The sequence below is a fragment of the Malus domestica genome, chromosome 08, assembly GCF_042453785.1.
Source record: "Malus domestica chromosome 08, GDT2T_hap1".
NCBI lineage: Eukaryota > Viridiplantae > Streptophyta > Magnoliopsida > Rosales > Rosaceae > Malus > Malus domestica.
The window spans coordinates 3,203,374-3,230,066 of NC_091668.1; the positions used below are offsets into that span (position 1 = coordinate 3,203,374).

At 39.0% G+C, this 26,693-nt stretch overlaps 4 protein-coding genes across 4 annotated transcripts; 3 read left to right on the top strand and 1 right to left on the bottom strand.

Annotated features, from left to right (window-relative positions):
• Positions 1–8,997: 8,997 nt before the first annotated feature.
• Positions 8,998–15,340, top strand: LOC103440602 (serine/threonine protein phosphatase 2A 55 kDa regulatory subunit B beta isoform-like). Its single transcript, XM_070826786.1, has 10 exons — positions 8,998–9,218; positions 10,047–10,150; positions 10,283–10,381; positions 10,510–10,629; positions 10,939–10,997; positions 13,157–13,280; positions 13,946–14,014; positions 14,126–14,217; positions 14,321–14,398; positions 14,541–15,340. The coding sequence occupies exons 1-10, from the start codon at positions 9,098–9,100 to the stop codon at positions 14,755–14,757; spliced, it is 1,083 nt and encodes a 360-aa protein (XP_070682887.1). The 5' UTR covers positions 8,998–9,097; the 3' UTR covers positions 14,758–15,340.
• Positions 10,702–12,858, bottom strand: LOC139198227 (L10-interacting MYB domain-containing protein-like). The gene is made up of 3 exons (XM_070826632.1): positions 12,421–12,858; positions 11,507–12,345; positions 10,702–11,386 (listed from the first exon to the last, which is right to left on the bottom strand). The coding sequence occupies exons 1-2, from the start codon at positions 12,751–12,753 to the stop codon at positions 12,088–12,090; spliced, it is 591 nt and encodes a 196-aa protein (XP_070682733.1). The 5' UTR covers positions 12,754–12,858; the 3' UTR covers positions 10,702–11,386; positions 11,507–12,087.
• Positions 15,341–16,968: 1,628 nt separating the features above from the next.
• On the top strand, positions 16,969–18,877 carry LOC103440603 (NADH dehydrogenase [ubiquinone] iron-sulfur protein 7, mitochondrial). The gene is made up of 2 exons (XM_008379303.4): positions 16,969–17,593; positions 18,398–18,877. The coding sequence occupies exons 1-2, from the start codon at positions 17,187–17,189 to the stop codon at positions 18,630–18,632; spliced, it is 642 nt and encodes a 213-aa protein (XP_008377525.4). The 5' UTR covers positions 16,969–17,186; the 3' UTR covers positions 18,633–18,877.
• A 1,049-nt stretch (positions 18,878–19,926) lies between these two features.
• On the top strand, positions 19,927–26,114 carry LOC103410552 (uncharacterized). The gene is made up of 6 exons (XM_008349242.4): positions 19,927–20,459; positions 20,714–21,000; positions 21,199–21,288; positions 21,371–21,442; positions 21,645–21,761; positions 24,757–26,114. The coding sequence occupies exons 1-6, from the start codon at positions 20,156–20,158 to the stop codon at positions 25,927–25,929; spliced, it is 2,043 nt and encodes a 680-aa protein (XP_008347464.3). The 5' UTR covers positions 19,927–20,155; the 3' UTR covers positions 25,930–26,114.
• The last annotated feature ends 579 nt before the right edge of the window (positions 26,115–26,693 follow it).

A 26,693-nucleotide genomic window follows, 5' to 3' on the forward strand; every position in this document is an offset into this window, starting at 1 on the left:
ATAACATGTTGTGGCCTATTTTATTTGACAAGGTTATGGTGGTCGGCGTCATGGAGAAGAGAGAGTGTGAGAAATATGTTTGTAGAATTGTAGGGGAATGTGTGTTGTTATCCCTCATACATTGTGCCTTTACTTATAATAGTAAAAGAGAGAAGATATTTCTTCTTCCCCAAGTAATACAAGTTGTAATAGGAAATGATAACTAGAATCAAATCTAATCTAGGATTTACACAATCACACTTAAACTAGGATTTACACAATCACAATTCATGACAAATATCCACTTTTTATTTCATTACTATAAATTGGCATTGTCTCTTGCTTTAATAAAGTTCCATAATTTCCCAAACAAATATTCCTCCAAAACATAACACAAAAAAGATGAAAAAATAAATTAATTAAATAATGAAGTGAAGCTTACTATGTAATGTATTTTAATGTTTTGAACCGTCTTATATTTTAAAACATTATTCATAGATCATCTTTGCAAAAAATAGACAAGACAAAACCATTCAGACATTTATTTATATATTATTACGGTTGAAATTGTTTATTTTTTTTGGGCCGTTTATTGACTTTCGTTTTTAGTTTTAATTTTTAATTTTTAAAAAAGTAAAAAAAAAATGTCAAATGGCCTATTAATAACTATGTAACTACCATCACTACACAAGGAAAAAAAAATTCAACTAAATTAATGATAATTTAATCGAGTGTCTGAACAAAACAACTCAATTAAACATACAATAATTTCCACAATAAACCCACAATTGTTCTGACGTATATGCGTGACTAAACAACTAATAAGAACGACCACGAGTTGGTGGTCTAGTGGTAAATGGCGGATTACGAGGCTTTTTTAAAACTAAAAATTAGAGGTCTTGGGTTCGAAACCCGTTGCTGGTGTGGAAGCCAGACTTGTGGCCATGGAAGGCTGAAATGCCTCTGTGAGTTTTTCCAGCTCCCGAAAATGGTGGATAATTATGGCTTGCCACCAGTTGTCCTCCTTTTAAGAAAAAAAAAACAACTAATAAGAATTAAATAATAACCAATTCAAGTAATTTGAAACAAATAAGATCTGTAAACAATAATTAAGAAATTTGAACCATTTCAATTATAAACAAACGATATTATCTACATTAAGGGGGAGGAGGTGAGCTTAGCCTAACAATGGGCTAGCAATAATGTAGTTCAAACTCGTATTTGGCGAGAATCGAACCTAAGACCGTTGAGTCAAAATTGTACATAATATGTAAACAAATAATTCACTCGACACAATTTCACCCTCATTCATTTTTTTCAAAGAGGGTTTTATTAATTTAAGTTCGACTCATTCTAGACTATGCGTCTATTAATTACAATCCTTCATTAAAACGAAAAACCCTTTGATTCCAATATGAATAAATCGTAACTTGGAGATTTTGAGTGTTTGATTTTTGCTACTGCACCTTGGTTGAGCCCTAGATTGCCTGCGTACCTTCGTTGAGGGATCAAGTCACTCGTAGTTCTTTATGTATTTGTTGGGGTTTGATGCCTTGTGCAGTTTCAGCTCGTGCCATTTGGGATGTGATATGGCTTCGTGCCCTTTAAAACTTATCGTGGGCTTCATGCCATTTGAATTTAGAGTGGCTTTGTGCCATTTGAGACTCTATCTTGGCTTCGTGCCATTTTGGGATTTGATACGGCTTCGTGCCATTTGGTATTTGATATGGCATGATTTTCACCAATTTGAGGTGGTGAATCCATCGAGTTTTGTACTTTGAGATAGTTCAGATCCACGGTATTTAGAGTAATTTACATCCGCGAATTTGGTGTCGTCGATGTTATCTCCATAATCCTTTATTTTGGATTGGTTGGATTCAACATGTCTCCATCACGCTATTAGGCTCCTGTCATTTGGTGCTCGTCCTCGGCTCTAATTCATAAGGTCTACATTTACAAAGCCTATATGAATTTAGATGGGGAGTTGTGGCTTTTCTTTGTTCTCCACGTGGGTAGCATTCCCACTTAACTTAGAGAGATTTTGTTTTGCAGAAAGCTTATTTCTTCTTCTATTTCAAGACTTCAAATTTTCTAAGTCCCAAATAGGGCTTCAAGTGGTGGTGTTTGGAGAGGAAAACCATATTTTACCTTTCCATTTATTTTGCATTTGCATGGAAGACAACTGCCTTTTTTTTAAGTGACCACGTGCATGGTTTAGAAGATAAATTTATTTCTCTTCTTCTTTATCGTAGTTTTCCTTTGCAGACTTAGCAATCTCCATTTTTTCCTTATCTTTCGAATTCCTGGCACAAAAGGCTTTGGGTGGAACTCTTGTATCCCATGTTAATTTTGAACACGAGAACATTAGATTAATTCCTGCTGGTTTTCTTCTACAAGTGAGGTTGATCTCGAAGCCATGGTCTTGCTGCGTTTGTCATTTAGTCAAGTATAGTTGCTGCACACCTCCGAGCAACGTCCTTGCATAGCTGTTGTTGGTGGCAAAGGCAATGGTTCTTTTGCTGTTGTTGGCAGAGAAGCAAATATCTTTTAGCTATTTATTTAGAGATGTGGCAAATTTCCTTTCTTTCCTTTTGTCTTGTAGCATCTGTCAATTTGATTTCAATGCTTTTGGTTAATATTTTTGACCCAATATTTGATCAAAATGATATCCACATTTAAGTCGTTTGAAAGACTTCTTCCTTCTTTTTGGTCAATTCTTTGAAGCACGGTGCCGCTGACATGTTTCTTGTTTTATGCACAAAATTTAATCCATGGGGGCCATGCTCATAATGCTCACATGAGTGGAAAGTTTTGGAGTAGCTTTTGTTTTCCTCTCTTGTTGTAGTTTTTTCCTTTCTACATTTTATTTTTTTTTTTTGTCTGGTGTGGATGCAAATTTCCGTATCATTCTTCTTGAACAAAATTGCATATACAAAACAATTAACACCTTAGGGTCAAGGCCAAGAGCCTCACGCGCTCATGATGAATGGGGGGGGCTTTAGCCGAAGAACCTTCAATGCCAAAGTTAGAATTTAGAGAGAAAAGTGTTTGGAGAGTTTTTTAGAGTTTTGCAAGAGTGTGGAACCTCCATTTTTAGAGAAAATTCAGTCATATTTATAGGGCATGGCTGGTCCTTTATGTATATTTTGGGTGTTATTTGGTGATTTAATTAGCAATTAATATATTGATTAGGAATTAATATATTTATTGGCTAATTAACATGATAAAAGGAATGTTTTGGGGAGGTTATGTAATTTGTGTGGAAGGTTTTGAAGGTTATGGAATGATTTCCTTGTAGAGGATATAGAGTAAAGATGGATGAGATAAATTTGAACTTGTTACCTATTTTTGGGCACTTTTGACTCGGTTGATGAATGATTCTCAACTGCTCGCGTGTAGGAAACCAGGTGTGTCTTGAGGGTAATTTTGTCTTCACCTAAAAATCCACGTGTCGCCTCTTGATTATTTTTGGCTCCACAAATGCCCCCACACCTGCTGGGCTGCTCGTAGAAAAGAGCAACAGGTGTAGAGATCTTTTTGCTCTAGGAAACTTAGAACTGCTTCCTATTTTGATGTAGATTCCCTCTTTAATATGAAATTAGATCATTCTAGGAAAGGGAAATAAATTTCTCTCAAAGCCTATTTAAGTCCACCTTAAGTGGGTTGTTAAATCAACTTTGGACAACGATTTATTCTACCCTACAAGAAAGAGAAAGCTTAGAGGATATTTGTTCCCCCTCCTCTAGCAATCCTCTACATCTTGCCCGTGCAAAGGACCGTCTTTCGTTGCTTTCTTTGTCTTCTCCATGTCGCACCAACGTAATAAAAACTTAATTTCTTCTTGTCTTCTTCTTGGGTGGTGCTACCATGGGGCAGTCGTCGCGGTGGTGCTGCACGTCGACTGGCAGGGGCCAAGAATCTGCTTGGCAAGGGCCAATGAGGTGATGTAGCAGGGGGCCATTGCTTGAGCAGCTCGGCTTGATTAAAGCCAATGATTGGTTTGGCATAGGCTAATGAAGTGGTGTGGAATAGGCAATTTTTTGGGCTGCCTGCTGAAAATGAGGAAACTGCTTGAGTTTGATTTTTCAACTGCCATAGATGGAGCAGTCAAGGATGAAGCTGCCAAGATCAGAGTTGTTGAAGATGAAGTGTCGGATGAGCGAACTGTTAAGTGTAAAAGTAGCTGCTGCCCCATAACCATTTGTTGTTTAGTTGATCTTCAAGCATTCGATCTTTTGAACGATGTGGCCTTCTCGCACTAGATAGCTTACCCAAATGGGTGTCAGTGAATTAGTTTACCCTCTCGCACTGGAGAGCAATTGGTTTACCCTATCGCACTGAAGAGCATACCTATATGGGTGTTGGGGAATTAGTTTACCCGCTCGCACTGGAGAGCAATTAGTTTACCCTCTCGCACTGGAGAGTATACTCATATGGGTGTCAAAGAATTAATTTACCCTCTTGCACTGGAGAACAATTAGTTTATCCTCTCGCACTAAAGAACAGACCTATATGGGTGTCGATGAATTAGTTTACCCTCTCGCACTAGAGAGCAATTAATTTATCCTCTCGCACTGGAGAGCAGACCCTTTTGGGTGTCGGGGAATTGGTTTACCCTCTCGCACTGGAGAGCAATTAGTTTATCATCTCGCACTGGAGAGTAGACCCATATGGGTGTCGGGGAATTGGTTTACTCTCTCGTACTGGAGAGCATGGAAGTCGTTGTCGTGAGTGCAGCTCAGGAAAACTGAACTGCTGGGACAATCGAAATAATCATTAGCCTGCGAGGTCATGTTTGGCGATCTGTTTGAGACTTCAAACTGTTTGTGGATCTCGCGTAAGGGTGTAAGCGCAGTAAGCTGCTCCCAGAATTATTGTGCCATTATTAGGTGTTTCGTCGTGTGCCTTTTTTAGGCTTGGTTGGCACGAGCCATATGGCAAGATTGGCATAGCTAGGAGCCACGGTGCAATATTGGCACAGATATGAGCCATGATGATAGATCAATGGCTGCTGGAAGCCGTGGAGCAGGCATGCGTGGTTATGAAATCAGAGATGGGGCTGGCTTGGGCCAGGTTGTGCGCATCGGGAGGAATTGTTTGGAATATTGAGAACAAGGTCTGCCCCAGGTTCTTGGTAGTCAGGCTAGTGTGTCATTATGGTACTCGTCTGCCCCCGGCGTGTCGTAACAGAAAAAGTCTTTATATCCGGCAATCTATGAGGGGTAGTCCCATTTGCTCGATCTTGTCATTGAAAGATAACTCGCTTATGTTGGTCATGTCTCATCAAAGTGCTTTGTCAATAACTTCGTTGCACGGGAAATCACACAATCGCTCGGTCATGAGTATTTCTACTTCTTTCTAAATTTACCTTTGTTAGGGGTGGCAGAGCCCTCGGCTACCCTCGGTCGTGACCTGCTGGTCTAAGCTGCTCTTTCATGTGTTTGACTCGTCTATGCCGCGGCTGCGGTCGATATGGTATGTTTCTAGCAAGAGAGCAAGTAACTCGCAGGCTGCTGGTTGAACTTGAGCTGGATTGAGTGATTGCTTATCTCCGTCCGCTGTGCTGCCTACTCCGATGTAAGGTGGATGATGCTTCTTGCGGGCCTTGTCACAAATGAACACTTTGCCTAGAAGGTTGCTCATGTTGATTATCGGAGTGTGGCCCCAACCATGAGTGTATGTTCGTCCGTGGGCCTAATCAAGAGTGCACGCTCCTCTGCACACTAAGACGGGAGTATACGTTATCTCGAAGGCCCAGTCAGGAATGTACACCGCCAGAATGCTCGGTTCGTAGTTGGTCGAGTGGCTGCTTACCAGGACATTGCTGGAGAGGTTCTTCGTCTGCCCTTGTCCTACTTCGGGAGACCTTGTCTGGGGCACATTGCATCTTGGTGCGCTGCAAGAGCTGGTTCACTAAGGTCGTTTGTTGTGCAAGGGCACTCGTCAACTCTATGACTTGTCGAGACAAGTGTTGTTCGCCACTTAGATTGGAAGAACTTGAAAGGAATGTTCCTCCTTGGGCAGTGGAAGGGTGGTAGACTCCGGGCATGAGATTTGAATTGGGAAATGTCAAATTCACGGAAAAATGTGGTAAGAATGCCTCCGACTCGATGGTAGGTCTGGATGGTTGAGATAATCTTGGGCCGACTTAAGCTACTTGGAAAGCCATGAGAGCAAACTGGGCCGCGGGAGTAGGCTGGGCCACAAGAGCAGGCTGGGCCGCGAGAGTGGGCTGCTCAGCGGGAGCAGGTTGCTCGGTGGGAGCAGGCTGAGCCACGGGAGTGGGCTGCTCGGCGGAAGCAGGCTGCTCAGTGCGTGATGCATGCGAATGCGAGGCTTGGGCCTGGGCCCGTGCAAGCTTGGATGGCATGGCTTGGGCCATAGTGGAACCTCGTAGTGGTGGTACCACTCCGCCTATGACCACATTTAGCCTCGTGGATTGCCTCGGTCCCATTTCTTGAGTATTAGAATTTTCACTTGTGGAATTTTCTAAATTTCTAGCCATTATATTTTTCTTATACGTTTTATCAAAGAACCTTTGTAAATAAAAAATTCTAATAATAAGAACGTATGAAAAATATTCAAATGGACTAGAAAATAGAGAAAAACTTTTTTATGCGAGAGTCTTCTACGAGTATGGATCTCAACTCTTAATGAAAGCACCAATTTGTGGATGCAAATTTCCGCCTCATTTTTCTTGAACAAAATTGCACCTACAAAACAATTAACACCTTAGGGTCAAGCCCAAGAGCCTCACGCACCCATGATGAATAGGGGGCTTTGGCCGAAGAACCTCCGATGCCAAAGTTAGAATTTAGAGAGAAAAGTGTTTGGAGAGTTTTTTGAGAGTTTTGCAAGCGTGTGGAACCTCCCTTTTTAGAGAAAAGTGAGTCATATTTATGGGGCATGGTTGGTCCTTTATGTATATTTTGGGTGTTATTTGGTGATTTAATTAGCAATTAATATATTGATTAGGAATAAATATATTAATTGGCTAATTAACATAATAAAAGGAATGTTTTTGGGAGGTTATGTAATTTATGTGGAAGGTTTTGAAGGTTATGGAACGATTTCCTTGTAAAGGATATGGAGTAAAGATGGATGAGATAAATTTGAACTTGTTACCTATTTTTGGGCACTCTTGACTCGGTTGATAAATGATTATCCACTGCTCGCGTGTAAGAAACCAGGTGTGTCTCGAGGGTAATTTTATCCTCTTCACCTAAAAATCCACGTGTCGCCTCTTGATTATTTTTTGCTCCATATCTGGCATCAAGCTGACTTATAAGAAATAATGGAATTCTTATAAATTAAAATATGGCAGCCCAACAACTTGTTTCTTTTTAGAAAAAACTAAGTCTTTGAGATGGCTTTTCCACCATGTGTGAACTTGAGAGAGAAAGGCACGAGGACTCTTCTCTGTGCACAAAAAAAATTGCGACAATAATCACTCTGCTATGGAAATTGAGGGACTTGCTACTTTCTTTCAACACTTTGTAAGACGACCAATGATGCGCAGATGAGGGAATTGAAAATCCTTTTTCTGCAAATCTTCTTTTTGCTACTACTGACTTGGACAACAATATGCACCATTTTTGGTGGACATTACATAGCAGATGAGCCTGAACGCACTCCTTATTTGTGCGGTCTCCCATCTACAGATTGTCAGTAGCTGTGAGAAGAGACGAAGCTGATTTTGAGCCTTCCACTGGATGAATATGGCATCCAAGATTTGCACGGATTTGGTACCTAAATATTTTCATGTAGGTTTGCTGCTTGCTTCATCTTTGTTTTTTTTTTGTTGGCTATCTTCAGGGTTTCTTTAACAGGTAGACCACTTTTTGTTCTTCAACACCAAGCCGGTGCAATTACCGAAAGAGACGTTGACGATCTGATTTTTAAGAGCATTAGTTGCGGGGAGCGGATCACTTAGACTTAGTTGGAACTTCAGGGATGGTTTAGACCACCCATAAGAAATTCATGGAGTTGACAGCAGCGGCAGGGAGTGGATCACTTAGACTTGGTTGGAACTTCACGGGGTGGTTTAGACCACCCCAAAGAAATTCATGGGACTAATGGCAGCGGCGGGGAGCGGATAGCATTGAAGAAGCAAATTGCTTCTTTTTCTTTTTCTTGCAAAGCCGAGAGAAACCAAACAAATAAAGATTTAGAAGGATGGATTTGTGCCTTTGAATGCTTTGTTGCTTTCCTTTGCCATGTATCCTCTTCTCTGTTTGCCCTTGTCTCCTAGAATTTCTGCAACACTTTACTTCTTTGATTGCTCTTCAACTTTCTGAAGATTTCTGCCATATATTCTTTTCTGTTGTCTCTTAATTTCTGCAGCGTTTTTTTTGTTTTTCTCTCCTCCGTATGCTTTTGTCGTGTGCCCTCCCCTTTTTATAAACGCAAGGAGCAGTTCCATTAACCTCTTCCATTTTCTGTTACGTGTTCTACTTTCCCGGGGTGTGGGGAAGTTGAGGAAGGCCATCACTTTACTGAGTTGAGATGTGGGAGCTTAGGAGAGTTCTGGATAGACAAGAACTCTATTTTTTAGTCTTTGGGCAGAAATGTAATTCACACAACTAAATTTTGTTTTTTTTTTAAGTCTCACCTACTGTTAAAATACCTCCAATATTAAAAAAAAAAAAAAAAAACCTCCCACTCCCTCCCCGTACTCTCTCTCTCCCCCTCTCTCCTTCTTATTTTCTAAAAAAATATGTTCATACACACAAAATGTGTAGGCAAATGCTAATATATATAATGTGAACCTTATTTTTAGTCGGTCCACGTTTTGGACTACTATTTTTTCTAATGTATCTCCATCTTTATAAAACTTGCTAATATATTTTCTCTATGAAAATATATGGCTCAACAAAAACCTCTTATTTACAAGTAAAAATAAACACCATTAAACCATAATATTAACTGCCAAACCATTTCAATTATAAAATTTCAACAATAAAAAGTGCTACATTAAAAAATATATATATATATCAATAGTGAGGACGCTGAATTATTTGGACATCCACGAAGTCAACTAAAAAGCTACGTCTCCTAGTCGATTTTTCTTCATTGATTTCTCTTCTCTCTTTCTAGTCGATTTTTTTGGAATAAACAAATGAACTGCTGCGGAGAGGGCCTCGCGGCTCGGGCGACGTCAGGGGCGGCCGTATCGCCGCTCGAGTGGAAGTTTTCGCAGGTCTTCGGAGAAAGGACCGCCGGCGAAGAAGTTGAGGAAGGTAAGAGTAATACTCTTCCCCTGATTTTCGTTTCGTTTCGTATTGTTAAGGATTCACTATTGCTTTCGTTCTCATTACGTTTAATACTATTAATTTAATGTTAAATACATGTAGCGGATGATTTGTTGCAGAAATTGTGTATTGAATGACGGGAGACGCCAATGAAATTTAATCGAAAAAGTTTGGTCTTTTGATGACCGAAGCATTTGAGCTGAATACTTAAGTTATTGGCTGGTGGTTTTGTGGCTATTATTGATTAAGCTATACATTTGGAGGTTGTCTATTTGTGTAGCTGTCAGTTTTTATTTTTCTTTTAATTTAATTCACTACATTTTGAAGTGTTTCAAAATAATTAAAAGCACTTTTAGAAAAAATGTGTTTGGGTTCTAAAAACACTTGAAGGGCTTTCTGTAAGAACCACTAGTTATGTGCATCGTTCAGAAAACACTTTTAAGTGTTTTTCAATGATTTACTTCCATTTTCATTCAGGGTTGGTTCTAAAAACATTTTCACCAAAAAAATTTTCAGTCATTTTAAAAGTACTTTAAAAAACGAGCTATGATGTTGATTAGTATAGGGATTCATTTTCGAACATATTGTTGCAATCGATACATGTAGAGCTATATTTTTAAACTTAAAGGCCCTAGATTTGAGAAATAAGTGAACTTGTTAATCAAGTGTGAAGAACGCGTCATTTGCGATCAATAGCTATTCTTATATACCCGCTTTTGAATTTCTGAAAAAGATACTTTATAGAGTGTTTGAGGGCATTGAAGTGCTTTGGTGCAGAATTACTTAGGTTTGCTTACTTGCTGGTTGTTTTTGCAGTTGATGTAATATCCGCTATTGAATTTGATAGAACGGGGGACCACCTTGCCACTGGAGATCGTGGAGGCCGGGTGGTTTTATTTGAAAGAACTGATATAAAGGATGTAAGTTAATACATTTTTCTTTTGAGGGGTTTGGGGCATGGATGTGCATTTTCCTTGTACTTAATATGCCGTTATATTTGTTACACTGGTGTGATTTAGTTGTACTTTTATGGTATAAACTTAAATAATTAGCATGGTGGACACCGGAGAGATCTGGAGAGGATGGATTATTCAATCAGTGGGCATCCTGAGTTCCGCTATAAAACTGAATTCCAAAGTCATGAACCCAAGGTATGACCTTCTTTGTGCTTAACGAGGACAAGTATAAATAGGCTTACGAAGATTTCCTCTTTGCTGGAATCTGGATTTGACTAACTTGCATCCTAACTTGCATCTTACTTGGTTTTTCCTGAACTCAGTTTGATTATCTTAAGAGCTTGGAAATTGTGGAAAAAATCAACAAGATCAGATGGTGTCAAACAGCTAGCGGTGCACTGTTTCTCCTCTCCTCTAATGACAAAACCATCAAATACTGGAAGGTAGCACCAACCTTTTGAACTCGTATGTGGTTAGATTATTATATAAAAGATGATTTCTCTCGATATCACATCTTCCAGAGTAATTTTAGCGACATTAGTTGCATTGCCCTTTCCATTTATATATTGTTCGGAACAAAGATGGCGATTACTTCAGCCATTTCATTTTTTACATTATTCTTGGGATGAACACGCGCATACGCACATGCAGAGTGTAGTGGATGGATTGTTATGGTTTCCAATAGGCAGTACAACTTAAGATATAATTATTTTAATTTTTTCATTGTGGAAGGACGCTGTCACTTCCGCTAGGTGGCTCACAACAAAACAATCGTGCAACAGACGCTATCACTTCCGCAATACTACAGCCTGTATGCAGCGGCCTCATCAATGAGTTTGCAGAACTCCTACTTTCATAAACTTCAACAAGACGGTCAATTTGACCACAAAGTTTTGCAACACCTCCAATTTTTTTCCCCTTCTTATCAACCTTCTTCTTTTGCAATTCTCCTTGGTTAGCCGCTCTTTTTTTTCCCTTCCTAGTAGCTTGCCTTAGATCCTGTATAGTCTCACTTTCTTCCTCATCATCTAAATCAATTTGTCCTATGGATTTCTCTCCTGTCTCTAGTGGTAGTGCTCCAGATGAAGGTGCCCAGGCATGTTCACCGGTAACAACTGTGTTCGAGAACATCCTATCTAACTTTCCTCCATCTTAGGACTAATGCCCTTTTTTTTACAATTTTCCATATTCTTTGTTTATCTACAAGTAAAGAAAGAATATGGCTAATACATATTGCATGATATCATAATACATATTAAAAGATAAATACACAAACCTGAATTTTATTTTTCCACCACTCCAAAAGATAAATACACAAACCTGAATTTTATTTTTCCACCACTCCTCAGAGGCATCAGCGGTACCCTTGCTCGAATTCCACCCTAGGCCAATGTCTTTACCAACTAGCTATTTCCACAACTTCCACTCATTTTTAAGTGCATCCCACTTATTTTTCAGTTGCTTTCTTTCATAATCATGCCCTGTCTCTGCCTTGAAGTTAGCTCTAATATTTGCATATCCATCTTTGTCAAAGTGAGTGCCTGGACGATGTTTGGCCTCAACCTTCTTGATGCATACATCACAAAATATAGATATATTGTGGGCATTCCATGCAGCTGTAGGATTTGACGAAGATGCCCCCTTCTTTGCCATCGATACTAGTTATATACATATGCATACATACATATATATATATATATATATATATATATATATATATATATATATATTAAAACAGGTACAAATAATATTGTAATATAACCAGGCTGAAAACAGGTAGTAAACCTAACATAAACAGAAGCAACTCGCAATCATATGTGTGTGTGTGTGTGTTGGAGATTTTCAATGATAATCATGATTTAGCCAGTCCCTTTGATATACCAAATAAACATAAAATGCATCTAGCATATGCATGAAAAAGAATATAGATGCAGTGAATTCGTAGTTTGCCTTAGATCCTGCATGGTCTCACTTTCTTCCTCATCATCTAAATCAATTTGTCCTATGGATTCCTCTCTTGTCTCTGGTGGTAGTACTCCAGATGAAGGTGCCCAGGCATGTTCACCGGTAGCAACTGTGTTCGAGAACATCCTATCTAACTTTTCCTCCATCTCAGGACTAATGCCATTTTTTCGCAATTTTCCATATTCTTTGTTTATCTACAAGTAAAGAAAGAATATGGTTAAACATATTGCATGATATCATAATACACATTAAAAGATAAATACACAAACCTGAATTTTATTATTCCACCACTCCTCAGAGGCATCAACGGTACCCTTGCTCGAACTCCACCCTAGGCCAGTGTTTTTACCAACTAGCTCTTTCCACAACTTCCACTCATTTTTAAGTGCATCCCACTTATTTTTCAATTGCTTTCTTTCATAATCATGCCATGTCTCTGCCTTGAAGTTAGCTCTAATATTTGCATATCCATCTTTGTCAAAGTGAGTGCCCGGACGATGTCCGGCCTCAAGCTCCTTGATGCATACATCACAAAATATAGATATATTGTGGGCATTCCATGTAGATGTAGGATTTGACGAAGATGCCCCCTTCTTTGCCATCGATACCAACTAGTGATTTGTATATATATATATATATATATATATATATATATATATATATATTAAAACAAGAACAAATAATATTGTAATATAACCAAGCAGAAAACAGGTAGTAAACCTAACATAAACAAAAGCAACTCGCAATCATATGTGCGTGTGTGTGTGTTGGAGGGTTTCAATGATAATCATGATTTAGCCAGTCCCCTTGATATACCAAATAAACACACAATGCATCTAGCAAATTGTGAGTCATCTTTCATTCTTCCTTCCTTCCATTCTTGGACTCATCAAAGATGACTTAGTATTATAATAAAATAAATGTATGAGAAATCTTTTGACATTTTTTGCCGTCTTTAATTTCTTGGTTTGCTTTGAATCGTAATTATGATTTGTAATGGTGCAGGTTTGAAGAACAAGAAGTGCCCGGCTCAAGATCTTTTTTCAATGAAATAATAGCATCAATTTCAGATATTAAGTTTGCTAAGAACGGAAGACATATACTAAGTCGGGATTACATGACTCTTAAGGTTCATATAGTCATACTCTTATAATAAGATGGTTCATACTTCCAATATTTAGAAACTTCAGTATCATTTGTCCTAGAAACAAAGTTGCAAGTAACAAACACTTAAAAACCTTATTTTCCCTCCCTCCCTCCCTTCCTTCCAGTGGATTGGTGACATGGGCAATGCCCTCTATGGATGCCACCCCTCAACATCTCACTGTTTCTGCCGTCCCTCCTTCCCTTCCTTTCAGTGGATTGGTGACATGAGTGATGCCCTCTATGGGTGCCACCCCTCAATATCTCACTGTTTCTGTTGATTCCTCAGCTAAAATATTCCTTCCTTCCATTGGATTGGTGACATGGCCAATGTCCTCTATGGGTGCCCTCAATATCTCACTGTTTGTGCCATCCCTCTTTCCCTGCCTTCCTTACAGTGGATTGGTGACGTGGGCAATGGCCTCTATGGGTGCAGCCCCCAATATCTCACTGTTTCTGTTGCTTCCTCAGCTAAAATATGCTAATGTTGTTACTGTGATGTTTAGAATTAGTACTTGATATCATGATTTTCAATTTTGTGCTTGTGGTGAGTTTGGGCATTGCAACTACTTCTTGTCTTCAGATTTCTCTGATTCTTAACCCTGTCCGTTACAATTTTTGTTCTCACCTTTTCTTTTTGGGGTTTCTCAGTTATGGGACATCAACATGGATTCTGGCCCAGTTGCCACTTTCCAGGTTCATGAACATCTAAGACCAAAGGTAATATGTTCCTTCAAAAAGTTTGTTTGATCACATGTGATCTTAAAAGAAGACGAGACCATTTAAGTAATACCATACAATGCAACTTATTAAGTTCTTTACCTTTCTCAGCTCTGTGATTTATACGAAAATGATTCTATCTTCGATAAGTTTGAGTGCTGTCTAAGTGGAGATGGACACCGAGTGGCAACAGGTTCTTACAGGTTAGACTTACACCATACACATCCTTTGTTGCTTTTACACTTACACCCTGACCTAAGCAGTGTGGGGCTCAACGTATGAAGAAACACATTTCTGTGATTCCAGCAATCTGTTTCGAGTGTTTGGTTGTTCTGAAGGGAGCACAGAAGCAACAACATTGGAGGCCAGCAAAAACCCCTTGAGGTATCTTTTTTAAATTCTATATATGCTCGTCAGGCATGCTATTGTTAGGGCATAGTATCATTTTGGTCCAAGAAAAACTCTTGTTTATTTTCTTTTGTTCTCTTGGTCAAAAGTGCTTATAATTTTTCTCATGAACTTCCAGGAGACAAGTTCAAACCCCAGCAAGGCCTTCTAGATCTTTGGGCAACCTTCGTCGTGTTCGCAGGCGTTGTAACATAAAAGGTGCGGATAACTCTGGAGCGGATGCAAACGGAAATTCTTTTGACTTCACAAAAAGGTTGATATATCTTGCATGGCACCCTTCTGAGGATTTAATCGCCTGTGCTGCTTCAAACAGCCTATACATGTATTATGCGTAAAAGTAGTACGGAAAGTTGTCTATCTTGGCCGGCAAAGCTCTTCTGATTTCTATTGACAAAAGGTTGCTTGCGTTCTTCTCCGGTTAGTGATGTTAGCTGCGCCCTACCTAACTACAAAATCAGGAAGCATTTTTGCTGATGTCAACATTTTCAAGAAGTAGTATCTGCCCCTCACATACAGGCGATACCTTGCTGTTTATGGTAACTCGTAAGGAGAATACTGTAGTCCTAATTGTGTCTTGTTAGTTGAAGAGATGTGATATTAGCTCATCCGCCTACCGAAAGAATACCTTCTGCCACAGTAGAAACCAATTGGGTCCTATATCCTGAAGTGGGGAGAAGCTGTAGTGGTGCCATCAACGCTGATTGATACCGTGGCCTTCAACCTTGTATTATTTGAAGTAAAGTTAAAAGGGTTTGTGAAATTTTTATCGCTGTTTTTATTCTAACCTTTCTTTCCCCCTCTTTCAGAGCCTGCTGATTTTCTTTGTTTAGCAAGTATTGGTTCCTTTGGACAGTGAAGGCTCCATGTTAGACATTGTTTCGACAGTTTCACTGGGAATCAAAGATTTGTCGGTCTTAATTCGTCTGGTTATCGGGTGTTTATTGTTTTAGGTAAATGTTTTTGGTGTAGGCAAACTGATCATCTCTATATTGTACGAGGTTCGGTCACAATATCGAAGCGTATGGGCTAGTTTTGGTGAATTAGGTGCTTCCTTCGTTTAGTTTGTGCTGGCATTAGTATAGCCCTTGGGGGCTAGGAACTGTAGCAAACTTTTCTTTTGTTCTTAAACCACTATTTTATCAAGCATATGGTGAACTTTTCCTCTTTTTGTTTATGTTTTCCAAACCCTTGTGAATTGATTTGGAAAATTGGGGTTAGTGGCCCTTTTCCAAACCCACCAACCAAAAATAGTCGTCTCGAAATGCCCTCCTTGACGAAAATACTCATTACCGAGACAATTACCCTCATTACCGACGCAATATTAGTAGATTATTGACTCAATCTTAGGGTATTTTCATCAAAGAGGATAAATAAAGATTGCATTATTCGAGGAGGGCTAGTTTTAGTTAGTGTATTGAGTACAGATCCTCTTTGGATCTAAAAAAAGGGAGCCTAAGGATCAAATGATTCGGCCGTTAAAATTTGATCTAACGGCTACAAACAAGGAGTCCTCTAATAGTTATAATAATTGTAACCGTTGGATCAAATTTCAATGATCCGGATCATTTAATCCTTAGGTTCATTTTTATTAGATCCGGAGATGATACTCTAATGTATTTGTAAAAGGCTTGTAAGCCCGATTTCCCATTCATTTTTTATCTACCATGCATAATTTTCACAAAATTACTGTGTTGCGGTCTTTCCCCTATGGTATGGTAATTTTTGTTGTATCACGTGAGTAGATCACTATGAGAATTCGTTTCGTGCAACTGATCACATTTGTTGTATTAGATGAGTAGCACGGTCTTTGAGAGATTCGTTTCGTGTAACAAATTATACTTATTGTAAGAGACTTGTACTGTACAACGGATGCATGAAAGTGATTCTTACACATCATAAGGGTGAAGCTTTTATTATGAGATGGACGTTAGGCATGGCGGTGGACTTTTGTTTGATGGTCTCAATTTTGCCACATTAGCAGCTTAAAAGTTTATAAACAGTTGAGTAGCAACTCAAGTCGTGATAGTTTAAGTCGGTTTCATGGACCCTTTAACTAGTATTTGATGAACATCACATGAAAACCATAAAATTAGCAATGCCCTCTCAATCTAGTGACTTCTTTTGATTTGTCCCTTCGACTCTTAAAATGTGCAAATTGTTTTTTTTTTCTTGATTGAATTGATGAAAATGATTCTAAATTTAACGGAATAATTTCATAACTGATAGTAGAAGCGAATTAGCACGTTCTAAAATTTTAGAACTAAATTAAAAGTTCAACGGACAAAATTTGTACCCAAATTAAAAGTTCAGTAGGCAAACTGGAATAAGTAATATGTCCGAGGTAATGCTAAATGGTGGTTCCTTTTACTCGTAATTTTTTACTTCTCACGTACATTTTTATTTTCAATCTTCGAATCAAATGAATTGAAGAATATTAAATCTTATAAATTAACAAATGATGAGTTGGAAGTAAAAATTTGCGATAACGCATATCTGTTATTAAAAAATAAGATCTCAAAATCTCATAATCGCACTACCGTAATTTAGGAAAATCCAAAATATAGAAGTCCAAAAATGGGTAAACGTAAAATCCCAATTAGCAACCTAAAAAATAGACTAATCCTAAGAAAATTAGAAATTGTCCTTCACTTCCAGATGCAAAACTGACACGGAGAAAACAGCTTCAGGCTAAATATTTCAGCTTTCCTCAAAATTCTCCTCCCTCTCTCTCTCTCTCTCTCAGCTCCTCCGAAGCTCCACGGTCATGGCTCTGCTGACCCGAGCCCGCATCCCTCTCCAGCTCTCGGCCCAGCGGGCCCTCTCTCTCCACACCACCGTCCCCTCCCTCTCGCCCTCCGCCCCCTCCGGCTCCACTCCCGCCACCTATGCCCGCCCTCCTCCCCCTTCCGCCTCCCCGCCCCCTCCTGGCCTCTCTAAGGCCGCCGAGTTCGTGATCTCGAAGGTCGACGATCTCATGAACTGGGCCCGCCGCGGCTCCATCTGGCCAATGACCTTCGGTCTCGCCTGCTGCGCCGTCGAGATGATGCACACCGGAGCCGCCCGCTACGATTTGGACCGATTCGGCATCATTTTCCGGCCCAGTCCTCGCCAGTCCGATTGCATGATCGTCGCGGGCACTCTCACCAACAAGATGGCACCCGCTCTCCGCAAGTAAGCAACAACCCCTTCCTTCCCTCTCAATTTTCTGAATCTCAGTTTTAGGGTTTCTGGATTTTTGAGCTTAGAAAATGTTTTAGTGATAATTAGATTTGTATTTACCTAATGTAATCTCAAATTGGAACAATTGGGGGCTTTGATTAAGCTCAATTTTAAGGAAATCTCCGATTAAATGGGAATAACATGTACACCCTTCTCCTCCAGTTCGTTATTAGGACTTAGGATATGCATTTTGCCAATGAAAGTGCTGGTTATGGTGATTAGCCAAGTTCATTAGAGCAGTATGCTCCCGCTCCCATCAAGTTCGACCTCCCTCTAGTTTAGATTATAGACAAGATTATCGCTCGAATATAAAAGGGAATTGTTATTAGCACTCCAAAAATTTCATTTGGCACTCCAAACTTTCTATAAATAGAAAGAAAAATACACTTGTAAGGAGTGTAGGATGAGATTTTTGGAGTGTTAATAACAATTCCCATATAAAAAATGTATTAGCTATTGAATAACAAAATCTAGTTCCAAGGGGGTTGTAGCTCAAATATTTAAGAGGATTGTGTGTCTTCAATGCATGGGATTTGCCCTCCACAATATCGCTTGTATCGAAGAAAAAACTACTGTGTTGTGTCTTTTGATGGATGGGATTTCTTAGGAATTTCTTTTGGAAAGTGCATAATTGCCTTCGATTTTGGGAGTTAAAAGCTCCTCGCCAACCTTTCAGTCTAGGCATTGTTGTAATGTTTGCACAAGTAAACAAAGAGGTATGAATTGTTTTGATCTTTATGCTAAATTTTGTTGCAGGGTTTATGACCAAATGCCTGAGCCGAGATGGGTCATCTCCATGGGAAGCTGTGCAAATGGAGGTGGTTACTACCATTACTCCTATTCTGTTGTTAGGGGTTGTGACAGGATCGTACCCGTTGATATCTATGTTCCAGGCTGCCCTCCCACCGCCGAAGCCCTACTCTACGGCCTTCTCCAGCTGCAGAAGAAAATCAACCGGCGCAAGGATTTCCTCCTTTGGTGGACCAAGTGAGGGCCTTCATCTTTTTTTTTTGGGGGCTGCTTTTGCTATATTTATCCAATAATAAGTCTATCAGGGGAGGTTTGCCCTGGCAAAGCACCATGTAAAGGGAGAGATTTTGCATTTACGTGTTATAAATTTTAGATCCCGGGTGTCCTGTATTGTGCTTTCTGCATATTTCCGTCGTTTTGGAGCTATAATAGTAGCCACAGATTCTGTAAAACTTTTTTCTGTTTCAATCTGGGTGCTTGAACTAATCTCCCATGTTTATCTGCTTGTTTGATTGATTGTTGGAAGCTGCTTATACTTTTTGTTTAACGCGGGATTAAGTAATGTAGCCGTGTTTTTCGTAAACCCTTGAGTTTGTGATTTCAGTTTCGTAGTCATATTATTGTTGGAAATCCTCTTGTCTGAGACTGGTCCAAGGGTTCTAGGACTCGACTCGGAGGTCAGGTGTTGAAGACACAACCCGGTCACCTAGGTGCCCGAGGACTTCAACGTGCGGGACATGAACCCCATCTCAATGCCGGGGATTGGGACCTCTGGAAGCTTGGGACTCAAATCTGGGACCTTTCGATGCATGAGATTTGGACTCAGAATCTCCGTGTTTGGTAGCCCCAATCATATGATCATTTTGGCTTGTTTATTAAGAAGGGTAAAACATAGCTTAGTATTATCATGTCCAATTCAATCTTAACCTCCTGATCAAGTCCAATCCCATTCAACAAACAGGACATTATGGATTATCAATCCTCCCGGCATGTAGTGCAATATCTTAATGGGTTGGGTGTTGAGTTTTTACTAATGCATCTCAAATTCGAAACTCTCTCATCTAATTAATGATATAGTTTCGAACTTTCTCCTCCTCTTAATAATAGTAAAATTTTAAAAATAAAAAGATAAGCATTACAAAACCCAACATTAACTTTTGCTTCTCCGAATGATCGTGCTTATTGCTTAGATTATTTTATTTGGTATTCGCGCTAGTTAAAACGTAAATCTTATATGATGTTCTCACCACATAAAAATAAACATAATCGTATATAACAATATATAATCGTGTATATATGAGAGTTATTCTCTGATAAACTTTTTTTACATTTTACTTACAAATAGAAAAATAAAACTAATTGACCAAAATAACGGGTATAAAACCTCACAATTCTTTTCACTTTTACATTTTTACCACGCACTTTCCGTCCGGTAAAATTAACAGACCCTTATTCCCGTTCGCAAGCAAAGGTGTTTGGCCAAAAAAAGGAGTGTTACGAACACTGATAATGTTCATTTTTTAACATTAAGAATATTTTTATTCTAAAACATCATTTTTAATCTTACAAACAATACTTTTTTTTATCCTTTAATTAAAACTTAAAAGTTTTCAAATTTTTTTCATTAATTTTTTTAAGAAAATATCCTTACGTATAAATATCCAACCGGTGTTTTTCCACCTCACCCTATCCCTCACTCCTCTCTCTCCTCTCTCTCTCTCTCTCTCTCTCTCTCTCTCTCTCTCTTCTAGGGTTTCTACGACAATGGCCGACGAAGCCCAATACTCATCCGGTCCTGATTCAGGGAACAAGCGGAAGTACGAGGAGCAAACGCCGCCGTCCACCCGCAGAGTCACCGGTTTCTCGGCCCCCATCAAGTCATCGTCCCCCGACTCTGTGCCGACGTCGTACAGCAGCGTTCCTCCGCCCATGGAAGATTTCCAGCTGGCCAAGCAGAAGGCGCAGGAGATCGCCGCTCGGTTGTTGAACGGCGGCGATGCTAAGCGTGCTAGGGTTGAGAATGGTGGTTCCGACTCTTTTGACAAGGGCTTTAGCTCTGGTCCGCCAGGTTCGCCTTCCATCTTTTGAATTTTACGTTTTCCATTAAATTTTTACTCTCTTTTTATTTAATTTTTATGCTTTTTATTATATTGTTAGGGTTTTGGTTCGTTTTTTAATATGCTTGACATCCAAGAATTTGATTGGGTTTAGTGTTTTAGGGTGATGCGGAGTTGCTATTTGTGTTTTGATTGTACATGTTTATGCCTAGAATGTGAATATCGATGCAACATTTGTAATTTTGGTTTTGTGAAAATGATACAGATCCAAAGCCTCACTTCTCAAACCCAGCTCCTTCGTCGATCCCTGTATCTTATGGTGGGTTCGTGGGACCAAGCAAAAAGATTGAGGTTCCCAATGGCAGGGTTGGTGTCATAATTGGTAAAGGTGGGGAGACTATCAAGTATCTACAGACTCAGTCAGGCGCCAAGATTCAAGTTACCCGAGATTCTGATGCAGACCTCAATTTTCCAACTAGGATGGTGGAGCTCATGGGTACTCCGGAGCAGATTGCGAAGGCCGAGCACTTGATAAATGATGTTCTTGCTGAGGTTCGGCTTGTGCATTAATTTTTTAGATGAGTTTTATCATCTGCTTGTGATATATTAAAACAAGTTCACACATTTGAGTTTAAAATCCTCCACATTGTGATCCTTTTTGTTAATTTTGAGATGGTTGAGTTTTATCAAATTGGTACATATGATCTTGGAAATATGGCTTACACATATAAGCTCTTATGTTTGTGCCAGGCTGAATCAGGAGGTCCTGCCGTAGCTTCTCGAAGGTTAACTGTACATACCGGTGGTGAACAATATGTTACGAAAATTCCTAACAACAAGGTACAGACTACATAGTTTTTATATATTTAGCTGCGTGTTCTGGTGATTTACTTATTGAGGATTCATGACTATGTAATCTCAGGTTGGGCTTGTAATTGGTAAAGGAGGTGAAACAATAAAAAGTATGCAAGCTAGGTCTGGAGCTCGTATCCAGGTTTGTTTTCAATCTTGGGCAGAATATTGGTCTTTTGTATGGTTTTCTATTTGTCTTCTTTTGGAACTCTATGTATTCTTCTATCATTTTTCTTGATACACGTTGTAAACATAACTTTTCTGGTATATCGGTTTGAGTAACGTATATGGGTGGAATCAAATACAAGAAATGGTTTTATGAGCTGACATTTTATTTTTTTTAGGTTATTCCCTTGCATCTGCCACCTGGTGACCCATCAACAGAAAGGACGCTACAGATTGATGGTACTACTGAACAAATTGAAGCTGCAAAACAGTTGGTAGCTGAAGTTATCAGTGAGGTAGGTTTTATTGGTGTTTGCCTTAAAATTTGGCTTGTAAGCCTCTCTGACATATTTAGTAGTCAGAAGTTGTTAGCTTCAGGAGGGGTAGGCTACAATAGATGTGATTCTCTAGGTTTTATAGTTTTGCATGGCCATTTGAACTTCTGTTTTCTGTCAATGTATTTAATTTGCACATGACTACTTTCTGCAATCAGATTTTGGGGTTTTTTTGTTGATATGTTGAGGCTCCCTGCTGTAGCGATGTTACTTATTTTGTATATTCATACTGTTCATATTGCTTGCTCAAATTAGGTTAACCAACCTGGTTGCTAGGTTGACCTTTTTGCATTTTGCTTTGTTATTAATTTTTTTCCTTGCAGGGCTTTTTGTATGTTTTTTTAATTTTAAATTTTGAGCTCAATTAATCTGTACCATTTTCTGATAAGCCCTCGGACAGTTTTATCTCTTGATATTGTTAAACATTTTCCCTGATAATGAGTTCGTCTCTTTTTTTATTTTCATTTTGCATTTTATGTTGTGCATGATGCTACATTTCTGTCATTAAATTGAGTTTCTCTGCCTTTTCGTTCTCTTTATTTTATGGATTTGACTTTTATGCTGGTTAGTTGCATTTACATTGTACAATTGTTCGGGGTATGTATTTTGTAGTCTATCTGGTTGTGCAATTTTTCCACTGTGTCATGTAAGGTGTAGAAACTAATTCTAGTCGAACTATTGCTGACTTTATATTTTCGGCCAATGGTGGACCACAGTATCCCTAATGTTGTACTGGTTAGTGGTTACGGCACTTGGTATTTTGAATATGTTTATGACCCAAATATTATGATTTTATGAGGATTGGATAAGTTTGTATGGTTCTCAATTGTCTTTTTTGGCTTTAGATCTTATTAATTCAGATTTTTTTTGTGCTGATCTTTTTGCCATGCACAGTGTAGCTGGCAGAGATTGAGTCTAACATGTCAAGTGAACACTGGAAGGAGCCTGTTTATGCAAGTATTTATTCTTTGGGTTTTGTAGCATTTGCTGGGATCTAGTTTCAACTTAAGAAACTGGTTGGCACGATTTCACCTCTGCGAAATCCATTTAGATGTCATATAGATTTAGCTTTAATTGTATAAACCTGCAGGGTCATCTGAATTGTTATCATAAATGGATGCAATAAGTTTCTTCTTCCCATATGATTGATGCAGATATTGGCTTATTTGACCTTAAGATTGAACAAATATTTGGAGGAGTGATTACAACACATTGGGCTGTTCTTGGCCATATGCACTTATTGGGAATTTAGTCTACGGGAGTTCATGTTACAGGTTTAGGTTATTAAGTTACATTAAAGTTTCATTAACTCTCATAATGTTTAACATTACGATTATTGGTTCATTAAGTGAAAAATTATTGGGACAACAGCTTGATCTACCATCAATATGCTTATTTCTCTTACATCATATAACTGATTCTTATTGGGAATTATTGTAGGGTTAGTTTGTATTGGACTGTTGGTGACACCAACATGGAATCCTTTGTGTTGGTGTTCCCTTAGCATCACTCTGGTATGGTTCTAAATCCCGTTTTCTGGTATTTAGTAATGATATTGCGGAGTGAAGCTTTCTGTTGGAGGGATTGAAGGTTAATAGTATAACTCCTAGAAAATTTGAACCATTTTATTCTAAATACATTAATTAGTTGTGAATTAGTATAATGTTGGAATAATGGACTTTAAGTCATAGCTTTTCTATTGAGTATTTTTTATTTTGTCATAATTATGTGGTGCTTTGCTGTGTTGAAGCCTCTATCAAATTATTATCTTGGTATTATTTTACAAGTATTTATACTGTTTATTCTGTAGTGTTTTTAAAATGTTTTATAGCTTTATCGTTGTGAGAATTTCTGTGAATCTTTTGTCAAGATATTGAACAGTTTTGGTTGGCTTCCATAAAATTTGTTTTCCTGTCTTCTGCTGGATTTAATATCTGAGTACCAGTTTATTGAAGTCCAGCGTATTTTTGCTGAACTTGAATTTATGATCAGTCAGCCTCACCTGCTTTCTGTTTATTTCTCCATTCTTTTTCCTGTTTATATGCTTTCTTTTTTATTCTATATTATAGCTTATTTCTTATAAGGAGTATTTTCATAATTTTTTGTTAAGAGTACAAATATTGAGGGTCCTTCATCCTAATTGTTCAGAACCTCTTGTCCCTTCTCTTGCTCTATTTCTGTTCTTTTTATTAAATCCTGGAGAGATTCTTGCTGCTTATTTGGGATATTATTCGGCCAATAATGATTCAGCTTCACACTTGCGGGAGGATCTAAGGGTCCTTTTATGCTAGCATCTAAGATAATCTATGAACTAATGTCCCTGGTTGACATAACAGGTTTTCTGTACTGATGATTTACTTTTTTCGCAAAAGCTTAGATACCTTTTGTTTGGAATTTACTGATCATACCACATGTGGTAGCCCATTTGTGATGTATTAGTGCATGGACAATGTCTTCTGGTCTGAAATTCTTTCTTAGATGTCTAATTATCGGTCTCTTATAATATGTTTAATTAATACCTATGCATACTTTGATATTTGGTAATGTTTTACTGTGCATTTTGCACTTGTTTTTATGACTGTCTATCGTCACAATTAAGGCTATATGGAAGTTTGTTTTTACATAAAAGCTTCTATATAGTGTTTTGTTATTTTCCGTACCCATTCACTTCAAATAGGGAGAGTGTGGACCTCTGCTGGAGTAACTCAATTTATACAACCACTGGTACGGTATGTAGGCGTTTACACCTCTTCCCAATATAATAATGAAATCCATTAATCACTATATGAATGTATTTGTTTTTCCTATCTGTTATGTCTGTTGAATCATAGAGTTTTTCTTTTATACATGTTTTCCAATGTTTGCTTTTGTACATTCTGTGTTTTTTTATTCCTCCATATGTCCCAACATCATGGGAAGTACGCCATGGTTATTTGTGAGAATAATTTTATTGCAGAACCGTGTTAGAAATCCAGCAACGTCTGGAGGATACTCTCAGCAAGGTTATCAAGCACGACCACCCTCAGGATGGGCTCCTTCTGGTCCCTCAATGCAACAACCTAGTTATGGATACGGACAGTCTGGAGGGTATTCTGCCCCACCACATCAGTATAATGCGTCTCAGCCTCCTTACCCAGGCTATCCTCCTCAACCAACATCTGGTGGCTATCCGTCCAGTTGGGACCAGTCAGCTGCTGCTCCAACTCAGCAGACGTCCCAGGGTGGTGGTTATGATTACTATGGCCAGCAACAACCTTCACATCAACAGCAAAATCCTGGAGGTCCTGCTGCTCCTGCTGATGGTGCTGGTTATAATTATGGCCCGCCGCCAGTTTCAGGCTATAATCAACAAGGACAAGGGTATGCTCAAGATGGCTATGGTGGATATCATGCACCACCTCAATCTGGGTATGGTCAGCCACCAGCATATGATCAACAGCAGGGTTATTCTGCAGCAGGCTATGGTAATGTGAGTAACCCACCTCAAGATGGGCATACACCCTCTTATGGATCTCAGGGGGATTCAGCTCAGGCGCCTCCTGCTCAGCAAGGATACAATGCCAGTCAACAGCCTAGCCCTAACCCTGCTGGTTATCCACCCCAAGGTTCTACTCAGCCAGGTTATGGAGCACCCCCAACTTCTCAAACTGGTTATGGAAGCCAACCACCGGCTCAGCCTGCATATGGAGCTGGATATGGAGCACCACCAGCACAAAAGCCTCCTGCAAATCCTGCAGTTTATGGGCAAACTGCTCAATCCCCCAGCACTCCAGGAGGCTATGGCCAGCCAGCTCCTGTGCAGCCAGGATACCCGCATTCTCAGCCTCCAGCTTCTGGATATGCTCAGCCAGATCCTGTTACCCGTCCCCCTACATCTGGCTATGGTGCTGCAGCACCACAGACCGGGTATGGGCCTCCATCCTATGGCGCACCACCAGCTGGCCAGCCAGGATATGGGCAGGTGCCACCACCCTACAACGCATCTTATGGTGCTGGATATGCACAACCTCCTCCTTACTCTGCTGATACCAGCACGAATGGGAACGCTCGTGGGACCTATGATGCTCCGCCACCTGCTTCACAGACTGCTCCCCCAAGTGGAGTTGCCAAAACTTCCCCTCAGAGTTGATGCGTTATGGCGTTTTGGGTACTTGGTGATGTTTCGTTGTATTTTCTGTAGTAGTAAGGCTAGTGAGGTTAGTATTTGGTGAACATTGTACTTATGTTTTCGGTATTTCGGATTTCAGGGGATTTGGTAATTGCAAGAACTTGTTGGATATATTGATTTCTATGCAAATTTTCTCTTTCTTTGTTTCTGTTAGTCTCTTATTTGCTTATTGCTGCATTATTTTTCAATATGAACCCTAATAGATGAATATGAATATATAAGTTTAAATAATGCAACAAATGCAAGATTAAATAATTATCGATGTCATCGAAATCACTAAAACAATGAAAAATGTGAAGTCTTATCTCATGTGAAGCTTCAGAAACATCGATTTCGTGTTTCATTCGTCAAAAACAATTTTTCTCAATCAACATGTTTGTAGTTTCATTGGTTAGGGTTTTGTTCAACAATGGAAGATGAGAGGGTTTTGATAGTTGAGAAGATAAATAATACGCTAAAAGTGATTTGAGGTGTATTTATAATTTTTTTTTTAAACCTAATAAGGTCAAAATTGTCATTACATAGTGGAGTAAATAAGTCATTTAATACTAAATTTTAATATGAGGTGCATTCAACATTTTATGGGGTGTTAATATAAAAAGCCTTACCTTTTCTATTATTTTGAATGATTAAGTTTAAGGTTTGTATGTTTTTTTTTTTAATATTTGTTTTATATGTTTTCTTTGTAAAGATTTAGACATAAAATGTAAAAAGGTGGTCGTATG